Source organism: Sceloporus undulatus, chromosome 1 (genome assembly GCF_019175285.1).
Source record: "Sceloporus undulatus isolate JIND9_A2432 ecotype Alabama chromosome 1, SceUnd_v1.1, whole genome shotgun sequence".
NCBI lineage: Eukaryota > Metazoa > Chordata > Lepidosauria > Squamata > Phrynosomatidae > Sceloporus > Sceloporus undulatus.
This window is the reverse complement of record NC_056522.1, coordinates 313295054-313315646: the sequence shown is the minus strand read 5'-3', so window position 1 is coordinate 313315646 and position 20593 is coordinate 313295054. Positions and strand designations below refer to the sequence as shown.

Sequence of the window (20593 nt, the reverse complement as noted above, 5' to 3'; positions counted from 1 at the left end):
TTTTGTGCTACGCTATTGTGTTATTTTAATATAAATGCATTGATTTTAATGTCTCAAATTTTAATCCAGAATGGTTTAATTCTTTTTTAAAGGTGTGTGTGTATGTATATATTTGTATTATTAATATTTCTGTATATCTGTATTACTTTTTTTATTGAAGTTAAAAACAACTATACATATCAACAACCATACAAACCAACATACATACTTACAAAGTACACATCATCAAAGAAGGAAGTTAACAATGCTTCTTTTCTTTAGTCTGTTTGTATAAGACAATGTCCACCTTTGCCTCTTCTTACAATCTTACAATGAATACTCTCTTGTTTCTTCTCTTCTACTACATTTCTGACCTTCTCCTTCTCTCTCATTATCTCTTCTTGTTGCCTTCTCTTATCTACACCTCTCTTTTTGCTTACTACATTCTTCGTGTTTCTATTCTTCATTAAATCTTCTACACTTACACTTCTTCCACTTACGACTTACTCACACCTTCTATCACTTACTTTACCTTCTTTGAAACACTCTTCTTCCATCCTCTACTTCTTCTGTCTTCATTCATACCAAACTTCTCTCTCTAATTTCCTGTGTATAATTGTCTTTTGTTAGACCTTTTTTTCCAAATAATTCCGTGTATGCTAATTCAACCCACAGTAGTAGTAAATTTTCCTATTCATATTTAGTTCGAAGCTTATGTTAAGATTTGCTGCTTTCGATTGGTTATTCCTCTGCATATATAACTCTGAACAGACCCTTTTGTGTTTTTATCACCCTAGATCTTTAGATTAAATTATCTACGTGACTTTCCAAACATTGTCTTATGTACATCTCTAAAATATACATTTTTTTGCTTGAATATTGCATGTCTATTATTCCTCTCTCTTTCCCCTTTGAGTTTTTTTTTCTTTCTTTCTCTCCCTTCCTTCCCCCTCCCTCTTTCTCTCTGTTCCCTTTCTCTCTGTATTATTTTAATTGTTGGAAGCCACTTTGTTTGTTTCTTACAAATAAGTGGGATATAAATAAAAGTTTTATTTTATTTTATTTTATTATTATTTCTGAAGCTTTACCTCTGCCTTTGGCTGTAATTTACGGTACTTAAACATCAACTGATTTGATAATGTCTCATCGATCTGTAACAAAGACAGTACCATATCCTTTTCAAGTGTTAGGCTGATAGCAGCAACTGGCCATAAAATGGCTGCATTTTGTCTGCCCCTTTCAGAGTATAAATACTCGAAATGTGCAATCAATGCCTTAAATCAGTTTTTTTCACCAGATCAAGTGCCACCAAAGGTAGGCTCCACTTCGTGACTCATTCTCAAGAAAGCTCGGGACTCAGGAAGAATTAATTAAAAGAAACAATGGCATGGTACAGACTGCCAACAAGTGGTGTACCAGCACTGGTATTAGGGTTAGGGAGCGCACACCATGTACGCCGGCGGCATGATAATTTAGCGCCCTGTCTACAGGGGTGCCGCCATTATGATGTCATGCATATGCCGTGTCCAAATGGCGCGGCGCATGTGTGATGTCTTCGCGCAGCCCCAGGCCACTTACAGTGGCCTGGTTGCAATACAAAAAGGAGCTCTGAAACAGAGCTCCTGCTGGGTGCGCGCCTCATTCCCACTGCCACCAAATGGCTGCAGGAACGATGCCAAGGAGAAAGGGGCCAAGCGGCCCCTTTCTCCCATGGCTCTGGCTCCTGGGGTGTCCAGGGGCACGAAACCCCAAGAACACCCCTTTTCCAGGCCATGGGGAAGCAGCATTTTGCTGCTTCTCCGTGGCCTGGAAAAGTGCCAGATTGGGACCTCTGGGCTGCCGGTATGGCTGCCCTGGCCCTAATCCTCTGCGGAAAGAGGCGGCTGCGGATCTTCCCTTTTCTGCGGTCTGTACTGGGCCAATATTAGTTGTTAAAAAAATTTAGTACTGTGTGCCTTTATATTTACTTTTAGGTTTATAAATGAAAATAATAATAATTTTGCATAACGTTGTTCATCTCTTTAACATGTTTCAGGGGAAGTTTTGGGAGGGATTTAGGGGGATGTTAAATTAGTTACAATTTTTCTTTGGAAAAAAAGGATTAATTTAAAAGCAATTAATTATTAATGAGTAGCATGATTCATTGCTCTTTTTAAAGACCAGGTATGAGTAACAACATCTGATTATTTCCCTTAAAAATGGCTTCTAGAGTTTTGCAAAAAGCTAGATTCATGTAGTGCTGCATGCACAGACTTGAATGACGTCCTCTAATGAATGAGTCACAGCCGGAAAAGTTAAGAGTCCTTATTTAAATAAGCAGGAATTAAAAACTTCTTTAGATAAACCCTGTGTATGTAAGTATGGTTTCAAGTATTGCCTGTTAGTGAATGAACTGTAAATCTCTTAGTCACAGATCTAGTACAGGCTTAATATGACAAGGAGAATTGTGTATTTGGGAGTAGTATTAAACACCTCATGCCTCTCAAGTGTAATGGCATATATCATTAAATAAGAAAGTTGGTCATAGTGTTTCTGATTTCTATGAATGTGAAAACTGAATAATGAAGAAAGCTAACATGGAGAAAATCACATTTGACATGCGGTGCTAGAGAAGAGTTCTACAGATAGCACACACTGTTAAAAAGAGAAATTAAAGAGGAAATCAAGCCTGAAATTGCTCTAGAAGCCAAAATGACTAAACTGAGACTGTTGAACTTTGAAAGTATCATAAAACAACATGATTCACCAGAAAAAATGATAATGCTTGGTAAATTGGAAGGCCATAGGAAAAGAAGGAGACCTCACTATAGGTGGATTGATTCAATCAAGGAAACAACAGTGCTAAGTTTGCAAGACCTGAGCGGGGCAGTTGATTATCTTGGAAGTCTCCCATTCATAGGTTGCCATGAGGCAGAGTTGTTATTTGATGGCAAATAAATTTGGCAGACCCCAATAACTCATTTGCAAGGTTTTGGTTGCTGTGGTTTGAGAAGCTCGAATATGTAGGCAAAATTAATTTTAGTAACATGCACAGATAGGCTTTGTGCATAGTGTATTTTTTGAATTTTTTCAAAAAGGATTAGACACGTTCTTTATTCCAAGCTCTAACAGGTAAGTTAGCTTCCAAGAATATTGGGAGGAAGATTGGGTTTTTTTCTTTTAAAAATATTACACATATAATCTTTTATTAAAACTTCTTCAATATATTCTTCAGCTCACATACTGGAAAAGCTTTATTTGCTGCAGCATCTGCCATTATCCAAGCCCAAATGTAAAATTGTTGAAAAGGCTGTTTCTTGCTATGTAGTGCACTGTTTGAGTCACTTGGCAATTCTGTTATGCAGTGGCCATGCTGGCTGAGAGATTCTGGTAACTGTAACCCCCCCCCCCCCCCCCCCGAAAAAAATCCCTAAGCTCTGTGCTACTAATTTTCTGTATAGTTTGTATACTCTACATATTATTTTAGTAAATACAGTTTTTCCTTCTTATTGTCACATTATCTTTTTCATTCAGGGACTGACCACAGCTCATGAACAGTTTAAAGCTACCTTGCCAGATGCTGACAAGGAGCGACAGGCCATCCTAGGAATCCATAATGAAGTGTCCAAAATTGTTCAAACTTACCACGTCAACATGGCAGGAACAAACCCCTACACCACCATCACTCCACAGGAAATTAACGGCAAATGGGACCATGTGAGTTGGGTTCAAGATTTGGCAATTATATTCCTATAGGTGGAAAAACAAAGTCTCTTTATAACAACCTAATTAGAAACTCAGGAGTACCCTCCCTAATTTCAAAACAAGGCATATTCCCAAATCAGTGTCCATAGGACTGCAGCCATAATGTAAATGCTCACTGATGCACAGTGTCAGAATCTTGTACAGTTACCACTTGCCTCTTACTTTGTAGGCATGTGATTCAGTGCAGTTTATAAAAATATTTCTGTATTTAGCTTTAGGCCATGTCTGCACAGGCCAAATGAAGTGGGATTTTTCCCCCTTCATCATCACAGTGACCTATCTTCAAAATGCAGACCCAAATCCCTGATTTGAGTGTGGACTGTCTTCAGTAAGGCTGGTTCTGCACTGAATCCATCTTATCCCTCCCTCAAACTAGTTTGTAAAAATGTAGCTTTTCCTTTGAATTTTGCAAGAAAATTTGGAGTGCTCTATAGTGACATTGGGCAGCTGTCTGCTCACGTGTCCCCACTATGTCACCTTGTACTGCCTCCATTCACAAAGATTGCTCCCTTTGATCACAATGATGTACCCAGCCACGTAATCAACACTGGGTGCCTCATGTATGACTTCAGGGAGAGTGACCTGCACCAGCACCAATGGTGCTGAATGATACAGCAGGGACATTTTACCAGCATTGCTACAGAGTGCAGAGGTAAAGGAGGGAATCTGGGGCAGCTCTGGGGCGCGAATTCTCAGGGGGCAGCCCAGAGTATTCTGGCTAGTGTAGATGAGCCCTTATTCTAAACAATTGTGAAATAATTATTGTCATTGAAAGTTTAATAATGAAAGTCTAGGGTCTTTCTTTTGGATTATTTGTGGAAGTCATCATCTGTTAATAAATGGGGAAATTTAATTTTGTTTTGGTGGTTGCCTAATACATTTAACAACCTCTTGAAAGGAAGAGTGTGGAGTTTTATTTTTGGTTAACAGGATAGAAAACTTGGTTTTACTAACTTCACAATGCCTTCTGTGCATTAATGCTTAAGACACATGAAATCAAACACTTTTGTGTTTTGGCTAAAGGTGAGACAACTAGTTCCCAGGCGAGATCAAGCACTGATGGAAGAACATGCACGCCAGCAGCATAATGAGAGACTCCGCAAGCAGTTTGGGGCTCAAGCCAATGTAATTGGGCCCTGGATTCAAACCAAGATGGAGGTAAAACAAAAACACTGGCCATATTTCTACTGAAGAAACTCCTGATCCCAAGGTGTGAAGAACCTTGCAGCCTTTCTCCTTTTTCTTGGCAGGGTGTTGGGATATCTTGAGTGATAAGTCAGCCCTTTCTTCTCAAGGATGCAAATATTAATGTATATTCTTCACATCTCTACCAGATATTCTAAATACAATTCTGATAATGACCTAATTGAAGCGTAGTTTCAGTGTCATAGACTCCTTCATCCACAGCTAGGAAAAGTTACTTTTGGGGGTTACAACTTCTAGAATCACTTCATCATGCTGGCTAGGGGATTCTAGGACTTTGTAGTCCATAAATAACTTTTACAGTCTCTTACTTCAATCCTAGCATGAAGTCAGAAGTTGGCCCTGGGTCTGCTTCTCCCTTATCCATACATCCCATAGTTAAGAGGTTAAAAACAAAAGAAATATACCCAGGTACCCATGGAAATTCCCAGTTCACTTACTGGCTTCTACTAATGACACAGAGGAAAATCTCTTGAGTTCAAACCTACTCCCAGCCAGTTAGGTAGACAATCCCAAGAGAATTTGAACAAGTCTTTAAACTTAATTTGTTTCTTGGTAAATTGTGAAGTTCATATTACCTGTCATCAGTGGCATCAACTATTCTTCCTGTCATCAGTAATGAAGCTTCAAAATATGTTCAAAATGGCAAGTGCCACTAAGAAATAACTATTTTGTGCTTTACATGTTCAATGTGTACCTTGTTCCAGATTTTGTCTATTCATATTAGCTATCAGTTGGCTTCTAAATGTGTTCACCACCATTGGCTGCATCTCCATACCTTACGTACCTGTATTGTACATGCAGCTAAACATCTCTATTGTTTTTAACTGCTTCAACAGTGTGGATGCATGCTGTTGTTATTCATGGTGCACATGGTTTTGAATCAGTAAGTACATATTTCAGATGTACTCAGGTTTAACAGTCATTAGTGTGTACTCACTAAGTACAGTCTTAATTTAGAAGGAAGAAATAGCCAGGGGTAGCTGGTTGCTTGCATGTCAGTGCAGTAGTGAATCTGTTACACCCTTAAATTCAAATTTTAAATGAGCTATCCACTGTGTTGAACCCTATCCCCAGAAACAGGTCAGTGCCTTGGAAAGCTCTTTAAAGGTTTAGACAAAGAACCAGAGCAAATTCATGTCCCATTGACATGGAAGCTACTAACTGCTGCTGGAAATAACTGTGGTAAAAAGGTAATGGAAGTATCTTCTGGAACATTGTAATACAGATGGACTGGTGTTCAATATTTAACTCAGTAGAGCTGCAATAATTTATGCCAGCAAAGAAACTCTCACCAAATTTGTTTACCTTTCCTCTGAAAAGCCTGCAAGCAGGTTTGTATTCTCTTGAGATTACAAGGCCTGTGTTTTAGGCTGTTTACAGAACAGCTGCAAGCAAATCTGTACATGTTGGAGCTTGTCAATCATTCACCCATATTTCCTTTGGGCTCATGCAGGAAATTGGCCGTATCTCTATAGAGATGCATGGGACTCTGGAGGACCAGCTCAATCACCTGCGGCAGTATGAAAAAAGCATTGTGAACTACAAACCAAAGATAGATCAGCTGGAGGGAGATCACCAACAGATCCAGGAGGCACTCATCTTTGATAACAAGCACACCAATTACACTATGGAGGTAAAAGCTGTGGAAAAGCTCTGGGAGTATCACACAGATATGCAAGGAAAGAGCAGACTTTGGATACAACCGTGGGTTCCACGGTTTACCTTTTTACCAGTTTATATTCTACGAGGGTATGGACAGCACATACACACACATCCATTTTCTGCAGTGTAATTCGACTTTTCCTAGAAGCAACATGAGTCATGCTAGCTGCTGAAATTCTCTTTGGGCCAGGGAGAAGGACTTGCCAAGTGGGCATGTGAGGGGATGTTTTCTCTCTGGTTCACCTGGGGAGTTTGAAAACATTCTCCACTGTGCTGCTCACCCTCGATTTCCTGCAGATCATGGTACTTCATCTGCAACCAATGAAACCATCCTTCACCTTTTTATACTCCATACTGTCTTATTGCAGGAATAGCAACTAACTTTACAATGTCAGCCTGACTTGCTCTTGGTAAAATTGTTGTTCATAAAAAGGTAGCATTAACTGCCAATAATGTCATATTGATAGGCAACACATCTTGCTAATCCTATAAATTGGTCAAGTAGCAGATAAGGCACCTGTTTTTACTTCAGCAAAACAGTTGCAAATTCCACTTGAGAGAGTGAAAATCTTCCACACACGTCTGGATTCCATGTCAGTAGGACTAGTCAGTACTTAAGATACACAGGCTATTAAATTCTTACCAAGACTTGGTAAGAATTACCAAGGGGGCACCTTTTTTAGGAAAAGAGTTCTTGTTGGAGCCAGAGTGGTGGAGATTAGGGTCTGATTCCCTACTGAGTCATGATACCCACTGGGCAACATTGGCCAAGTCAAACACTCTCAGACTCAGAGGATGGCAGTGCAAACCCCCTCTGAAGTACATGCCAAGAAGTCCCCATGGTAGAGTTGCCTTAGGGTCCCCATAAGTTGGAAACAACTTGAAGGCACACAACAACAACAACAAAGATTCTTGTTTCCTCTCTCATAGGATAAAAGTATACATGGCATTCAATTCATCGCATACAGTTCTCAGTTTTTGTTTTACTCTAAAATAGTGGTGGACAGACCATAGACCAAATATGGTTCCTGGAAACCACATTTATGGCTCACACTGGGTACCCTGCCTGTGTCATTTCCCTCCATGGCCTTTTCCAAAAAGAAGGGTTACTGCCATGATGCCAAACATCTGGCAGACAGCCAGAAGCTGCACGTTAATGTGATGCACAGGCAGAGGCATCCCCATGCACCCACTTTTGCTGCATTCAGATTGGGGGGGGGGTTAAAGTTCCCCCCAGCAATCTTCAGATGGTTAACTGTATAGAGGGGAGGCTTTACCCTTTGCCCCATAGGACAGTTCATTTGCTTAAGACTGACAAAGGCCCTCCCCCAGTGAAATGTGAAAATGTGTACATGTGTGTAAATAGGCACATGTGTACAGCCCTTAACCACTTCTAAATATCAAATGTGGCTGTGTAGGTTTCCTACCACAGTTTTCAGATAAACACAAGCATCAGCAAATGTATTAGGACTGCTGTACATGTGTTGTTGTTGTTGTTGTTGTTGTGTGCCTCCAAATCATTTTTGACTTATGGCAAGCCTAAGGTGAGTTTGTTCAGCGAGGTCACCCAGTGAGTTTCCATGCTTGAGCGGGGAATTGAACCATGATCTCCAGAGTCATAGTCCAATGTTCAAATTACTACACCACCCTGGCTCTCTAAGGAAGGTTTAATCCTTATACACACAAAAACCATATACAGGCCAGAAATTCTACCACTAATAGTAATAGGAATAACTTTGTTTCCAATGAGTTGGCTTTTTGTTTTTACTCTTTCTAATTGTTGCTTGCAGTGGGGGCAGTTTACAGTAGAAAGGACAGGATTATTCCTCTTCTCCCTTATACTGTGTTCCTAGTTCTGTTAAAGAACTCCTTACCTAAGAATAAAGCAAGAATTAGAGAGTTACATACTAGGTGGTTTTACCCTAAAGACAAACTGGTTTGTGTTTGTTAGTTCTGTTAAACAGCATATATTTGAAACAGCTCACCTGACTGTGTTAATTTTGAACAAGCATTATTATTATTATTATTAACCTTTATTTATAAAGCGCTGTACATTTACACAGCGCTGTACATACAATCTTTTAAAATCTTCACTTTTCTTTCCTAGCATATCCGTGTGGGCTGGGAACAGCTTCTCACAACAATAGCTAGAACTATTAATGAGGTGGAAAACCAGATTCTAACTCGAGATGCCAAAGGAATCAGCCAGGAACAGATGAATGAATTCCGTGCCTCTTTCAACCACTTTGACAGGGTAAGGGGGGATTTGTAACAACTGTAACTCAGAGGGTGTCTCTGTTAGAGGTTTGTACATCTCAACTCACTGAGAGTTTTTACCTTAGTGACTCTTCCCAAATTATTTTTTTTTAAAAAAAAAGCCTGCTGAACTAACTGAATGAGCTCACAGTCACAAAGTCACTTTATTTTATTTTTATTATTGATGGATTGATTTGCCACTTGATAACAAAACTCTCATACATACCTACAGAATTGACCTTAGAATAACCAGAAATTCATTGAGCATAAAATGTGTTGTCACAGTCTGAGAGGTGTACAATGCAGTACTTACTGTTGGCAATCTGTTGTATCTTGGATTCTGTGAAAACCTATTTTTGGCCATATTTCCTATGCTTCATTCTTCCCTCTGGATGGTTTTTGCCTCAGAACAATGGAGGCTAAGCTCTTATGGTACAGTGCTCTGTACAAGCAACTGCTTCTACACTGTTCAGCAATAATGCAAGGGAAGAGTAACTGACCAGATAAAACTGGTCATACAAACTGAATTCAGCTAGTGAGTGAAGGCTCTTCAGTCCACTGCCGTACACCTATGTTTTAATGAAGCTTATATTCACTGTGTGGGCTTTTCTTACAACCCTGAAGATATGAAGGACACATTAATATTATAACACATCTCTGGGTGCATTCTAAGCCAAAGTCAAGAGTTTCAATCTTCAGTGAACTTCAAGCAGCACAGTCATTCAGTCCTGTTGGATACTAAACTCTTTAGACTACAAATGACTGCACTTGATTAAGGTGGAATTAATTGTGTACTATTTGTACTAATAGGTCCATGTAAATCCATAGTTCTTTATTCCAGACTCAAAAGATCTTGTTCTTGCTCTGATTGCAAGTTTTTGGTCAGCAATGCTCTTGCCTGCTTTTCACTAGTCTGGAAGTTGTTGATTAAATTATGCCAGTTCTTAAGATCCTGAAGAAAACATAATTGATTCTTTAAAAAAAGGTCTCAAGGAAAGTTATTAAAATGTGGACTAGACAATGCGACTGTTAGGTGGATCTGTAGTTGGTTGACAGTCCAAACCCAAAGGGTACTGACCAATGACTTCTCTTCATCCTGGGGAGAAGTGCCTAGCAGGGCGGGGTGCCACAGGATTCTTTCCTGGGGCCAGTGCTATTCAACCTCTTTATCAATTACTTGGATGATAGAATAGTGGGCATGTTGATCAAATTTGTAGGTTACACTAAATTAGGAGGGGTAGATTGGAAAACTGGTGAAAAATTAACAAAATGAAGTTCAACAGGAAGAAATTTATAGTACTACACTTGGGAAGTAAAAATGAAATGCATAGATATAGGGTGGGTTACACCTGGCTTGACAACAGTATATATGAAAGGGAGCTAGAAGTCTTAGTAGACTACCAGCTAAAGATGAGTTAACAGTGTGGTGCAGTGGCTAAAAAAGCCAATATGATCCTAGGCTTCATCAATAGTATAGTGTCTAGATCGAGGGAAGAAATAGTACCACTGTATTCTGCTTTGGTCAGACCACACTTGGAATGCTGTGTCCAGTTCTGGGTACCACAGTTCAAGAGGGATATGAACAAGCTGGAGCGTGTCCAGAAGAGGGTGATCAAAATGGTTAAAGGTTTGGAAACCATAACCCATGAGGAGCGACTTAGGGAACTAGAAGAGAAAGTTAATAGGTGATATGATATCTATGTTTAAATATTTGAAGGGATGTCATATTGAGGCTGGAGTAAGCTTGTTTTCTGCTGCTCCAGAGACTAGGACATGGAGCAGTGGATTCAGGCTACAGGAAAAGAGATTCCATCTAAACATTAGGAAGAACTTTCTGGGAGTAAGAGCTACTCAACAGTGGAACACACTCCCTTGGAGTGTGATGGAGTCTCCTTCTTTGGAGGTTTTTAAGCAGAGACTGGAAGGCCATCTGTTGGGAGTGCTTTGATTGTTTATTCCCACATGGCAAGGGATTGGGCTGGATAGCCCTTGTGGTCTCTTCCAACTAAAGCAGTTTTCAAAAATCACTACTAGTAATGATTAATATGCAGACATTTGAGCAGACACGGCCATATTTTGTGAGAAATTGGTGCATTTAAAATAAAAAAGCATCAGCACAACCTTAAATGTCAGCATAGACTCTAACTTTGTGCACTTTTTATTTTCTCCCGTCTTTTTCTGCATGCCATTCTCCTCCCACCCCCTCTTTATCCACTGCATGGTGCACCACCTCCTTTTCTCACCTTCCCTTGCCCTTTCCCCTCTTTTCTACTTCTTTTCTTCATCTTCTGTCACTACTCCACTGGCACTGCATGTCCGGCTGCCTGGCACACTGCATAACCAGGACCACTCCGGCACACTTGGCCCTGAGGAATTCAAAGCCTGTCTCATCAGCTTGGGTTACGATATTGGAAACGATGCACAGGTACTGAATACAAGTGGGGGTGTCAAGATATTGAACTATAAGGAAATAACATATTTCTCCCCCTCTCTCTCTTTTTTTAATCCATGTGTTGTCAATGTTCTTGTAACGTGTTGTGCATATTTCCATCTACAACTGTGTTTGTGTTATCACAATTCCATTCTTTCCATACATTTTCTTTTGCTTCCTATTTTACATTCCATTTGCCCAATTCCTTAAATGTTTTGTTTTATATTTTCATACCTTTGTCTTCTTTCCTCTGTTTCAACTTTCCTATCCATCTTTCAAAATTTCAATGGAATATATGTATCTCTTGCTTTCTCAAACCATTGTGATGTTTTGTTTTATTGTTCAATGCATCTTGTTTTCCATTCCTCCTCCTCACTGAACTCCATTCTTTGTGATATCTTCCATGACTTCATCTCTTCTGGGTCTGCTTTCCATTTCTTTCTTTCTTTCTTTCTTTCTTTCTTTCTTTCTTTCTTTCCTCATTGCTCCATCCTCGAATTACTCTTTGTTAGAAGAAGACAGGCATGATGGATGCTGAAGATTTCCGCACCTTCCTTATCTCCATTGGTTACAATATGGTAATGTAGAGGCCTCTATCATTCTATCAACAATGGCATTTTAGCTCCTCAGAAAGAGAAGGGCATATGTCTAATAATCAAGGTAAAGGCCATGTCAGTCCCATGGCTTTGAATCATGAAAAGGTTGTATAGTTTAACATCTTTATCTAACATATTTATTTACAAATTGGAGTGCTTGATTTAAACTATATTTTAGAATTGAAAACAGAATATTATCTAAATTTCTGAGTGATCAATCCCTGAACAAGGATAGGAATTATGGCAGGATAGAAACATCACTCATAATATATTTGTATTGGTAGCTTGTTGTGTATATTGCAACATACCTCCCTTTACGTATTTCAATGCCTTCCATAAACACCTGGACAATTTCAACAGGAAAGAAGAAACCCTGAAAGTAAACAATGTTTGGCTACCAGTCTTGAAAAACACCAAATTCAAGACTCAGCAAATGCAAATAAAAACCATCCAGGGTGAAGGGGGGGGGGGTTCCCAGCAGAGACTGGATCATTAATTAAATGGACACCCTGTAGGCCTTGCCATTCAACAACAACAGAACAATACACAGATTAACTTGCAAATCACCTCCTCTCAACCAACAGTATATATACCCCACTCTCTTCCATGTCACCGTTCTCTGAAGATGGCAGCCACAGCTGCTGGCGAAACGTCAGGAATAAACTCTTCTAGAACACAGCCTCATATCTCGAAAAAGCCACAAAAAAACCTAAACAAAATAATTTTAAAAAACAATATAAAGACCACAAAAACAATCCTAGCTTCCTTGTAAAGTCCCCCAGTGTACACCAGTCAGAGACTGTGCTGACGATGATGTCTATAAGCTCTCCCACACATAAAGGAAGCTAATAATTCATTATGACAGGGAGATATATTGCACAGTGCATACACCTGCATAGCCAGACATACACGACAGCATTGGAGCATTTATTTGTGTGCACGCACACACGTAGTACAGGCAGCCATGATCCTATCTAGGCTTTTCTACTCACAAATATTTCATGGTGGTAGAGCAGCAGAGCTTCCCCCAAATCAAGTATGGTCAATTTGTGAAAGCTTGGGGGCCAAAATTTTCAGGCTCATAAATGGGCAGGAATAGCAAAATAAATTAATAAAATAATACAAAACAAAACTGATGGTAACCATGGCACCCACTTTTGCAGGTGGGATTTGGCCTGTGATCACTTCTGGTGGAGACCTCTACGAGTGGGGAAAAATGATTTGTTAAAAACAAAAAGTGTGGGAACAGTGGGAGCCTATGGGCCATACCAAGCCCATCTCTGCCACAGGCCATGGGCCAACATGTCTCCAGTACAGGATTTTGCCTTTTATAACTTGTTTCCCAAAAATATAGTAGTTGTATATTCCCTCCCACAATACAAAACACACTACCACCTTGAAACCCAAACAGAGATTTCAAGTTCACACATAGAAGGCCAATAAGTTACCTTGAATGACAAATTTCAAATACACACATAGGGCAGTGAAAGTCAATGTGGTGTAATGGCTTGAGCATTAGATTATGTCCCTGGAGAGCAGGGTTAGAATCCCCACTCAGCCATGGAAAACCCCTGGGTGACCTTGGCCAAGTCACACTCTCTCAGCCCCAGAAGATGGCAATGGCAAACCCCTTCTGAAGAAACATCCCCAGAAAACTTCATGATAGATAATAATAATTAATAATTTGTTTTATTTATATACCGCTATTCCAAAGATCATAGCGGTGAACAGCAAGTAAGCTAATTTGCCCCCAACAGTCTGGGTACTCATTTTAGCGACCTCGGAAGGATGCAAGCCTGAGTCGAGCTTGGGCCCTTTTGCTGGTCTTGAACTCGCAACCTTGTGGTTTTGAGTGAATGGCTGCAGTACAGGCATTTAACCACTGCGCCACCAGGGCTCCATATGCTTTAGGGTCGCCATAAGTCAGAAACGACTTGAAGGCACACAAAAGTTACCTTGAATGACAAACAGTGAAGGCCAACATTGACATTTGGTCAGCTCACTGATCACTAATTCAGTTCAATGTACTGTGAGATCACTTAAGATTTTATGCTTACTTGATAAGGCTAATACTGAAATAGGTCAGATCCCTGTTCTCCCATTTCTTTCCCTTCTTATTCAGGGGTGTGTTTCATTGAACTTAGTGCGATATTTGTAAATAAATTCATAGGGTCAGGCTTTAAATCCTACTGAAATGATATAAACTTTTAATATTAAAATATTGCATTTATGAAAGAAGGGGTATAATGGATTTAAAGCCAATTACAGAGCAAAGAGAACTGAAGAGTTGCTATCTTACAAATCACATGCTTTTGACATATGTAATGAGGCAGCCAATTGCAATATGTAATGTTTATACATCTAAACATCCAGTGGCCATTTTGGCTGTGGAAGATGCAAGCTATAATCTTACAAATGTCGAGGTCACCAGGGTTAGCAAAGATGCATGTATAACAAAGTATGCATGTGTAACAAATGTATATATTATCCTTTTTTGCCACTGCTAGATCGATTTGTTTCTAACAATCTTGTCTTATTATCCAGGGGGAAGCAGAATTTGCTCGAATCATGAGCATTGTAGATCCCAATCGCATAGGGGTAGTGACTTTCCAGGCCTTCATTGACTTCATGTCCCGGGAAACAGCAGATACTGATACAGCTGATCAAGTTATGGCCTCTTTCAAGATCCTGGCTGGAGATAAAGTGAGTTTAGATTTGAATGGGGTACATGCAGTCTTGAAATAAAACATAATCTTGATTTCAGGTTGACTGAGGAAAAGAAAGGATTTATTGGAAAGTTTTTGCTAAGATTCTGTACAGTTCATGCAGGCAAAGCATTGTTCATAAATCCCCATATTATCGCAATAGGAATAGCAAGTACATTTCTATACCGCTTATCAGTGAACTAACACTCCTTAAGTGGTTTACAATTTACAAAAGTGGTTTACAGCCAATTGCCCCCAACAAGCTGGGTATTTATTTTACTGACCTACAAGATGATGGAGGGCTGAGTGGACCTTGGAGCCCTGTCTGAGATCAAACTCAAAACCTTGTGGCTGCAGTACTGGCATTTAACCACTGTGCCAACAGGATTTCCTGCTGCCTGTGAGAAATCTATAACCCAGTTATTCTACTTATAGAATCCTCCTTTAATCCATCAGTATTTTCCCTTGCACTGAAGTAGTAAGGAAGCATGTTTAATTGAGCTAGATGCTTAATCAAGGCCTTAAGTGGCTTTAAGCATGCTCAGTTGACATATATAATATAATCAAGAGTTGGACTGTGCATCTTTAAAGTCACCCACGGCCATATTCCTTTGTGCTTAGATGCCTCTATACATGCATTATCCATCTCTTCTACTATTATTGAGAGATGGGGAGAGATGGTTGGCAGTAGTGGCAAAGGTGCCCAGTGCTAAACAGATAGTGGAGGGCACTGTTGCATCGGTGCTACAGACCTATGGAAGAGGCTCTGCAAGAATCTGCAAAACCTGCTGTAGATTCTGGAAAGTCCATCTGTCTACCCCAGATGTGAAATTTTGTCTTGGAAAGAGTCTGGCAAAAATCTTACAGAGATGGGTTTAAATACTCTTCAAAACAGAGGGAACAGGATGATTGAGTCTTAAATGCAATGCCTAAGAAAGCTAGCTATGATTCGGGAAGTCCCTAGTTTGAATTTTCTTTCTGCTATGAGAACACATTGACTTGCTACTCTGAATGTCTAACAGCCTCAGAGAACCACCTGCAGTTTTAAAGTTGTTATAATAGTGTCTGAACATGCATAGTGTAAGGATAAAAACTAACTCATGTCAAACAATTAGAGCATTTGAAAGTGCTATACATATGTTAAGAAATTATTATTTCTTGGTAAACATGTTTCACTGAATAGTCAAATACACCAATGCCTCCATGTATTTAACACTATAATACAGAAAATATAGGCTTTCCTGTAGGTTTGCCCAAAATAAGTAGACCCATTGAATCAATTGTTAAATGGTGAGTCAAATCCCACTGAAACAGAGTGTCTACTATACTTGAAACTAGCAACCACATTCAGGCCGTAGCATGCCGCTTCCATGTTGTGTGAAGCTGTTTATTTAAATACCTTTGATTTTAAAACATTTGCATTAAGTATACATCATTTATAAAAGCATATTAAATATTTAAGTTCTGTGGCTGCAGTACTCTCTTACACCACAGGTTTTTAAAAATTCTACACCCCCTATATTAAAATAATGAAATCTTTATGCACTTTTGTTTAGTATTCAAATAAGTGGTTGCTGTATTACTAAACTTGTGTTTTGCTTCATCCAGTTGAAATGGAATGACAACATCTCTGTTTTCTCTTGCAGAACTATATCACTGTGGATGAATTACGACGGGAGCTGCCTCCTGATCAAGCGGAATATTGTATTGCTAGAATGGCACCTTATACTGGGCTGGATTCTGTACCTGGTGCCCTGGACTACATGTCTTTCTCTACAGCCCTCTATGGTGAAAGTGACCTTTAATTATCACCTATCTATCCACACACATCTTGACCCACTCCCATCCAGGCGCACTTTTCTTTTTCTCTGCAAAGCAGGCTCTGCTCTGCCTTTTTCCAGCCTTCCTCTTTTTCACTTCAGATAACAGATCCCAGTGGGGGAGGGAAGCAGATGGAAAGATCTTGAAATGAAGTAACCCGCCATGCCCCTGAAGAATGATTATTTACAAAATTATTTTCTGGGAAAAAGTTACATTTAAAGAAATGTATTTTATTATAGGAAAAAAGGTATTTTTCTCCAAGATTGAAGCATAAATAGAAATTTTAAAGAGTAATACCAAAAGAAAATGTGAAGTCCCCCCCCCATTGTTAAGACATAGGAAATGGAGTCCAGCATTGCATCGTAACCTTATATGCTGTAGCCCAGTCCCATGTGTCCTACCATAAGTCAGCTTTTCTCATTTGTCCCTTTATATTCTTTATCACGTTTGTTTTCAGAGGGGGAGGCACGCAAGTGCATGTATTGCTGGTTCACTCATTTCATGGAAATATTTTACAATAAAACTTTTTGAAATTGCTGTGTTTTTTTAGGGAAAAATAATGTACACAGCTCATGTTTTCATATTTAATTAAAATTGCAATATGCCTACTGTGTGTCATTGCTGAAAGTTGTCTTGGTTTTCAAATATGGCGCTTGAGAGTTGGCATCTTTGATATTGCTTGTCACAGACCATATTAAAAAAAATCTTGTGATAAAAAATCTAGATTTCGTTCTTTTGTCTACATCACTTGTTTAATTCTATTTAGCTGTAACAAGAAAGACATTTCAAAATGTACTAGAAGCTTGCAGCACTTCTTTTGGCATATTATGCTAATATCAACTTTTTTTTACTTGTTTTATTAAATACTGTAACCAAGTCTGCTTCCCATCCCCACTCCTACCCTGTTCTGTAATGAAATAATGTTTACATGGCTGGTATTATTATTTCAAATTAAGATAAATGTATACCAAATTGTCATCTTGGATCAAACGCAAGGGTCTGAATGCAGTTGTTGGCCCCAGCTAGACTAGACCCACACAGTTAATAGGACTAATTGTATATACTCGTGTATAAGTTTAGAAATTTTAGTTTAAAAATTGACCCAATAAATTGAGTCAACTTATCAATGGCTAGTGTTAAGTAAGTACTGTACTTTAACTCTTATTTTAAAAGGAACCATCTCCTGGTAAAAGGCAAGAGTGTAATCTGTCCTGGAAGCACTGAACCCCCTCTACTCTGTCATCCATCCAGCCTTAATATAAACACAAACAGTTATGCTGCTGGAATTTTGTAAGTTCTTTGGTATCTCATTCTTTTGCTTCACCCTTTAGATCATTTATTTCATGCCCTTAAATTTAACCCTTGACATATCCACAGGTTATACCAAAAACCATAATTTTGGCTTCCATGCCAGCCCTCGACTTATACATGAAGTCAACAGATAGTTGAGTATATACGGTACATACATGTTGACTTACCATTCAGCAGCTGGTTCAGTGGGTCTATTCTAGGTGAGACTCACATTTGGATATGTACATATCTCAAGAGGCAGCATTTTTAACTCTGGGAAATAAATCATTTTATGTTTTAAAAAACATTTTAATAGATAGTATATTTCTAAACAAGTTACTCAAAAGTGAGTGAATTCCACTATATTCACTGGAGCTTACCTCTAGCTAAGTGTAGATAGGGTTGTACTATTATTGGTTTGTTTTTTAAAAATCTCATTTTACCTGTCCAGTCACACATACTCCATACAAGAGTGGCTTCTAATCTATTTTTTATTGTTCTCAATCCCAATAATTGTCTCTGTGTTTATCTCTATCCCTCTTTTTTTGCCTCCCACCCAAGCCCTAGTTTCTTGAGTATGTCTTAATTTTCACAGTATTCTCTGTCACTGTAAATATAGAAATGTAGGAGAAACACATACACACACAATAAGCCAAAGCCTAGAAATTTTCAGAAAATCAAGTTACAAATGTAGTAGTTGGCAGTATTGCACGAAAATAATTATTTAAAAAACAAAACAAAATCTCCTGAATCTTTATTAGAAACAAATGTTATTTTTCTCAAGTCCCAGTTCCTTCCTAAGAGTATTTGGGCTTGTGTAGATGACAAGGGTCTTATTACAGTATAATTGGTTGTTCCAAGGAAAAGAGTCCTATTAACCATAATCTGCAAAACCACACGGGACACTTATTTTTTCCCCTTGGTGTTATCCACATGGCACCTAGGCAGACAGACAGGACTCTGCTAGTGAAAACTCTTAAAACATGCTGCGGTATATATTGCAGTAGTGCAGTAGTTGTCTCTCTTTATTATCCAGTTATTATTGAATCATTACAGTTGTTGTTAACCACTCTCGAGTTGATCTTGACTCATGGCGACCCTGTGGATGAGACATGTCCAAGACTCCCTATCCTCTGCTATTCTGAGTTCTTGCTCATTCATACCTGTGACCTTCTTAATTGAGTCCATCCATCTAGCATGTGGTCTTGCTCTTTTTCTAATTCCCTTCACTATTATGTTGTATTACATTACATGTGCATTACATTACATTGCTTTTCATTACAGCATGGTATGTAAATATTAAATCGAAAATAAGATTTAAAATTCCTTCCAGGAAAGCATTATAGAACATACAAAATGTATGTCCCAAATTGTCTCCTTGACAATCCACAACACTGCACTTATACCACCAATTTAGCAATACTGGCTGAGATCCTGCATGAGACACAAAGCTACAATGTCATAGCTACACTGTCTCATGATCTGACCCCTAAAACCCACCTCAAAAGATAGACAGCTATACTGAAAGAAGAAGATCTGTAGTGCTCCCAAGCAGGGCAGTAAAAGATGGCACACCCGGATCTTTCCTGCCAGCAGGGTCAGATTTCAATTCATTATTGCACTGCAGTTCACTGGCGGAATGGGGTCAGGCACTGCATCCCCCATTGCCCCATATGCTGGTGCCACAGGGCCCCTTCACTTGGTACAGCTGCCAGGCTTTTAAGGTGGGTTTTGGGGCACTGGCAGTCATGACAATGGTGTCACAACTGCAAATGTAAATATGAAACAATTATGACATCCTAAGTCTAGCTAACAAGATCGTAACTGCCTAATTAGGATGGCAGCCACTATTTATTATTTATTTACCTTGGTTGAATTAAAGGTACTCTCTACTACCTGTACCTTGGCATTTGATAAGCAGCCTAGAAGTTCAAATATAAAATGCTTCAAAGTGTAACTTATTGATCCCCCATTCTGTATAATTCATATACACAGAAATGATGGTTTAAGAACTTTAGTTCTTCCAAAAGTGCATCACCTTATACAGTAATTGCCAAAAAGGTCCTACTGAAGAGAGATTGGAAAGTTACTTTTTTAAAAAAGGAGCAGGTAGCATTGCCTATTGGCTTGCTTTAAAATAATGTGTTGCTGTTACTTTTTTTGTGTGTTTTAAAATATATATATTTCTGAAAAATTAAGAAAATGGCTTACAATTGGGAGAGAAATTCCCTGAAAGCATTTTTGCCTCAGAAAGTAACAAGAAAGGATAATAAGTACATATAACTATGGCCGGTTACAGACCGGCACTTGGGACGTCCGCAGGATGTCCCATTTTAAAAAAGGGGCGTCTCTTCTAGACGCCCCTGGGTCTAATACGGACTCTGTCCGTACAATATGGTGCAGGCCATTCCACACGGCCGGCGCCATCTTTACGTATCGGATGCATAGCGTCCGAACGTGTCGCGGAGCCTATGACGTCGCGAATGAGCCAGCTGCTGCGGCTCCTGCACGGAGCAAGCGGCGGCGGCGGTCTATAACCCGCCCCAGATAAGAAAATGTTAACATTTGTGTGGCTATTCTGCATGAGGGCTGTTGTTATGTCTTGGTTGACCTACATTTCAGGAAATTTCAGGAACTTGCTAGTGTTAGACTCTGCTATACATGAAGCCAAATGTGGAACCATGGAAATCAAAACTATTTTGTTTTCCACACCCACCAAAATATAACAATATGTTTTGTATTTCATTCCTACCCAAAGACGTTTATAATAGACTAGAAGGTGTAATTCCTGAAAGAAACCCAGGGCTGCCCTCTGAATTTAATAGTCAAGCAGAAGCTCAAATATAGGTTCTCCAACCATCTAAATCCATCTTGGTAGCCATGAGACCATAATGGGTCTTTAT

At 39.2% G+C, this 20593-nt stretch overlaps 1 protein-coding gene across 5 annotated transcripts in view; it reads left to right on the top strand.

Annotated features, from left to right (window-relative positions):
* ACTN1 (actinin alpha 1) overlaps positions 1–17119 on the top strand; it is a 127831-nt gene extending 110712 nt beyond the window's left edge. For 2 of the 5 annotated variants that reach the window (XM_042466031.1, XM_042466023.1), the window contains exons 15-21: positions 3493–3675; positions 4747–4881; positions 6383–6562; positions 8699–8845; positions 11791–11856; positions 14419–14577; positions 16226–17119. In XM_042466031.1, coding sequence (XP_042321965.1) covers positions 3493–3675; positions 4747–4881; positions 6383–6562; positions 8699–8845; positions 11791–11856; positions 14419–14577; positions 16226–16384 — 1029 coding nt within the window. In that variant the 3' untranslated portion in view covers positions 16385–17119. Of the gene's footprint in view, positions 1–3492; positions 3676–4746; positions 4882–6382; positions 6563–8698; positions 8846–11191; positions 11273–11790; positions 11857–14418; positions 14578–16225 lie in introns of all 5 variants that reach the window. The other 3 variants (XM_042466013.1, XM_042466006.1, XM_042466039.1) reach the window with 2 other exon arrangements.
* The last annotated feature ends 3474 nt before the right edge of the window (positions 17120–20593 follow it).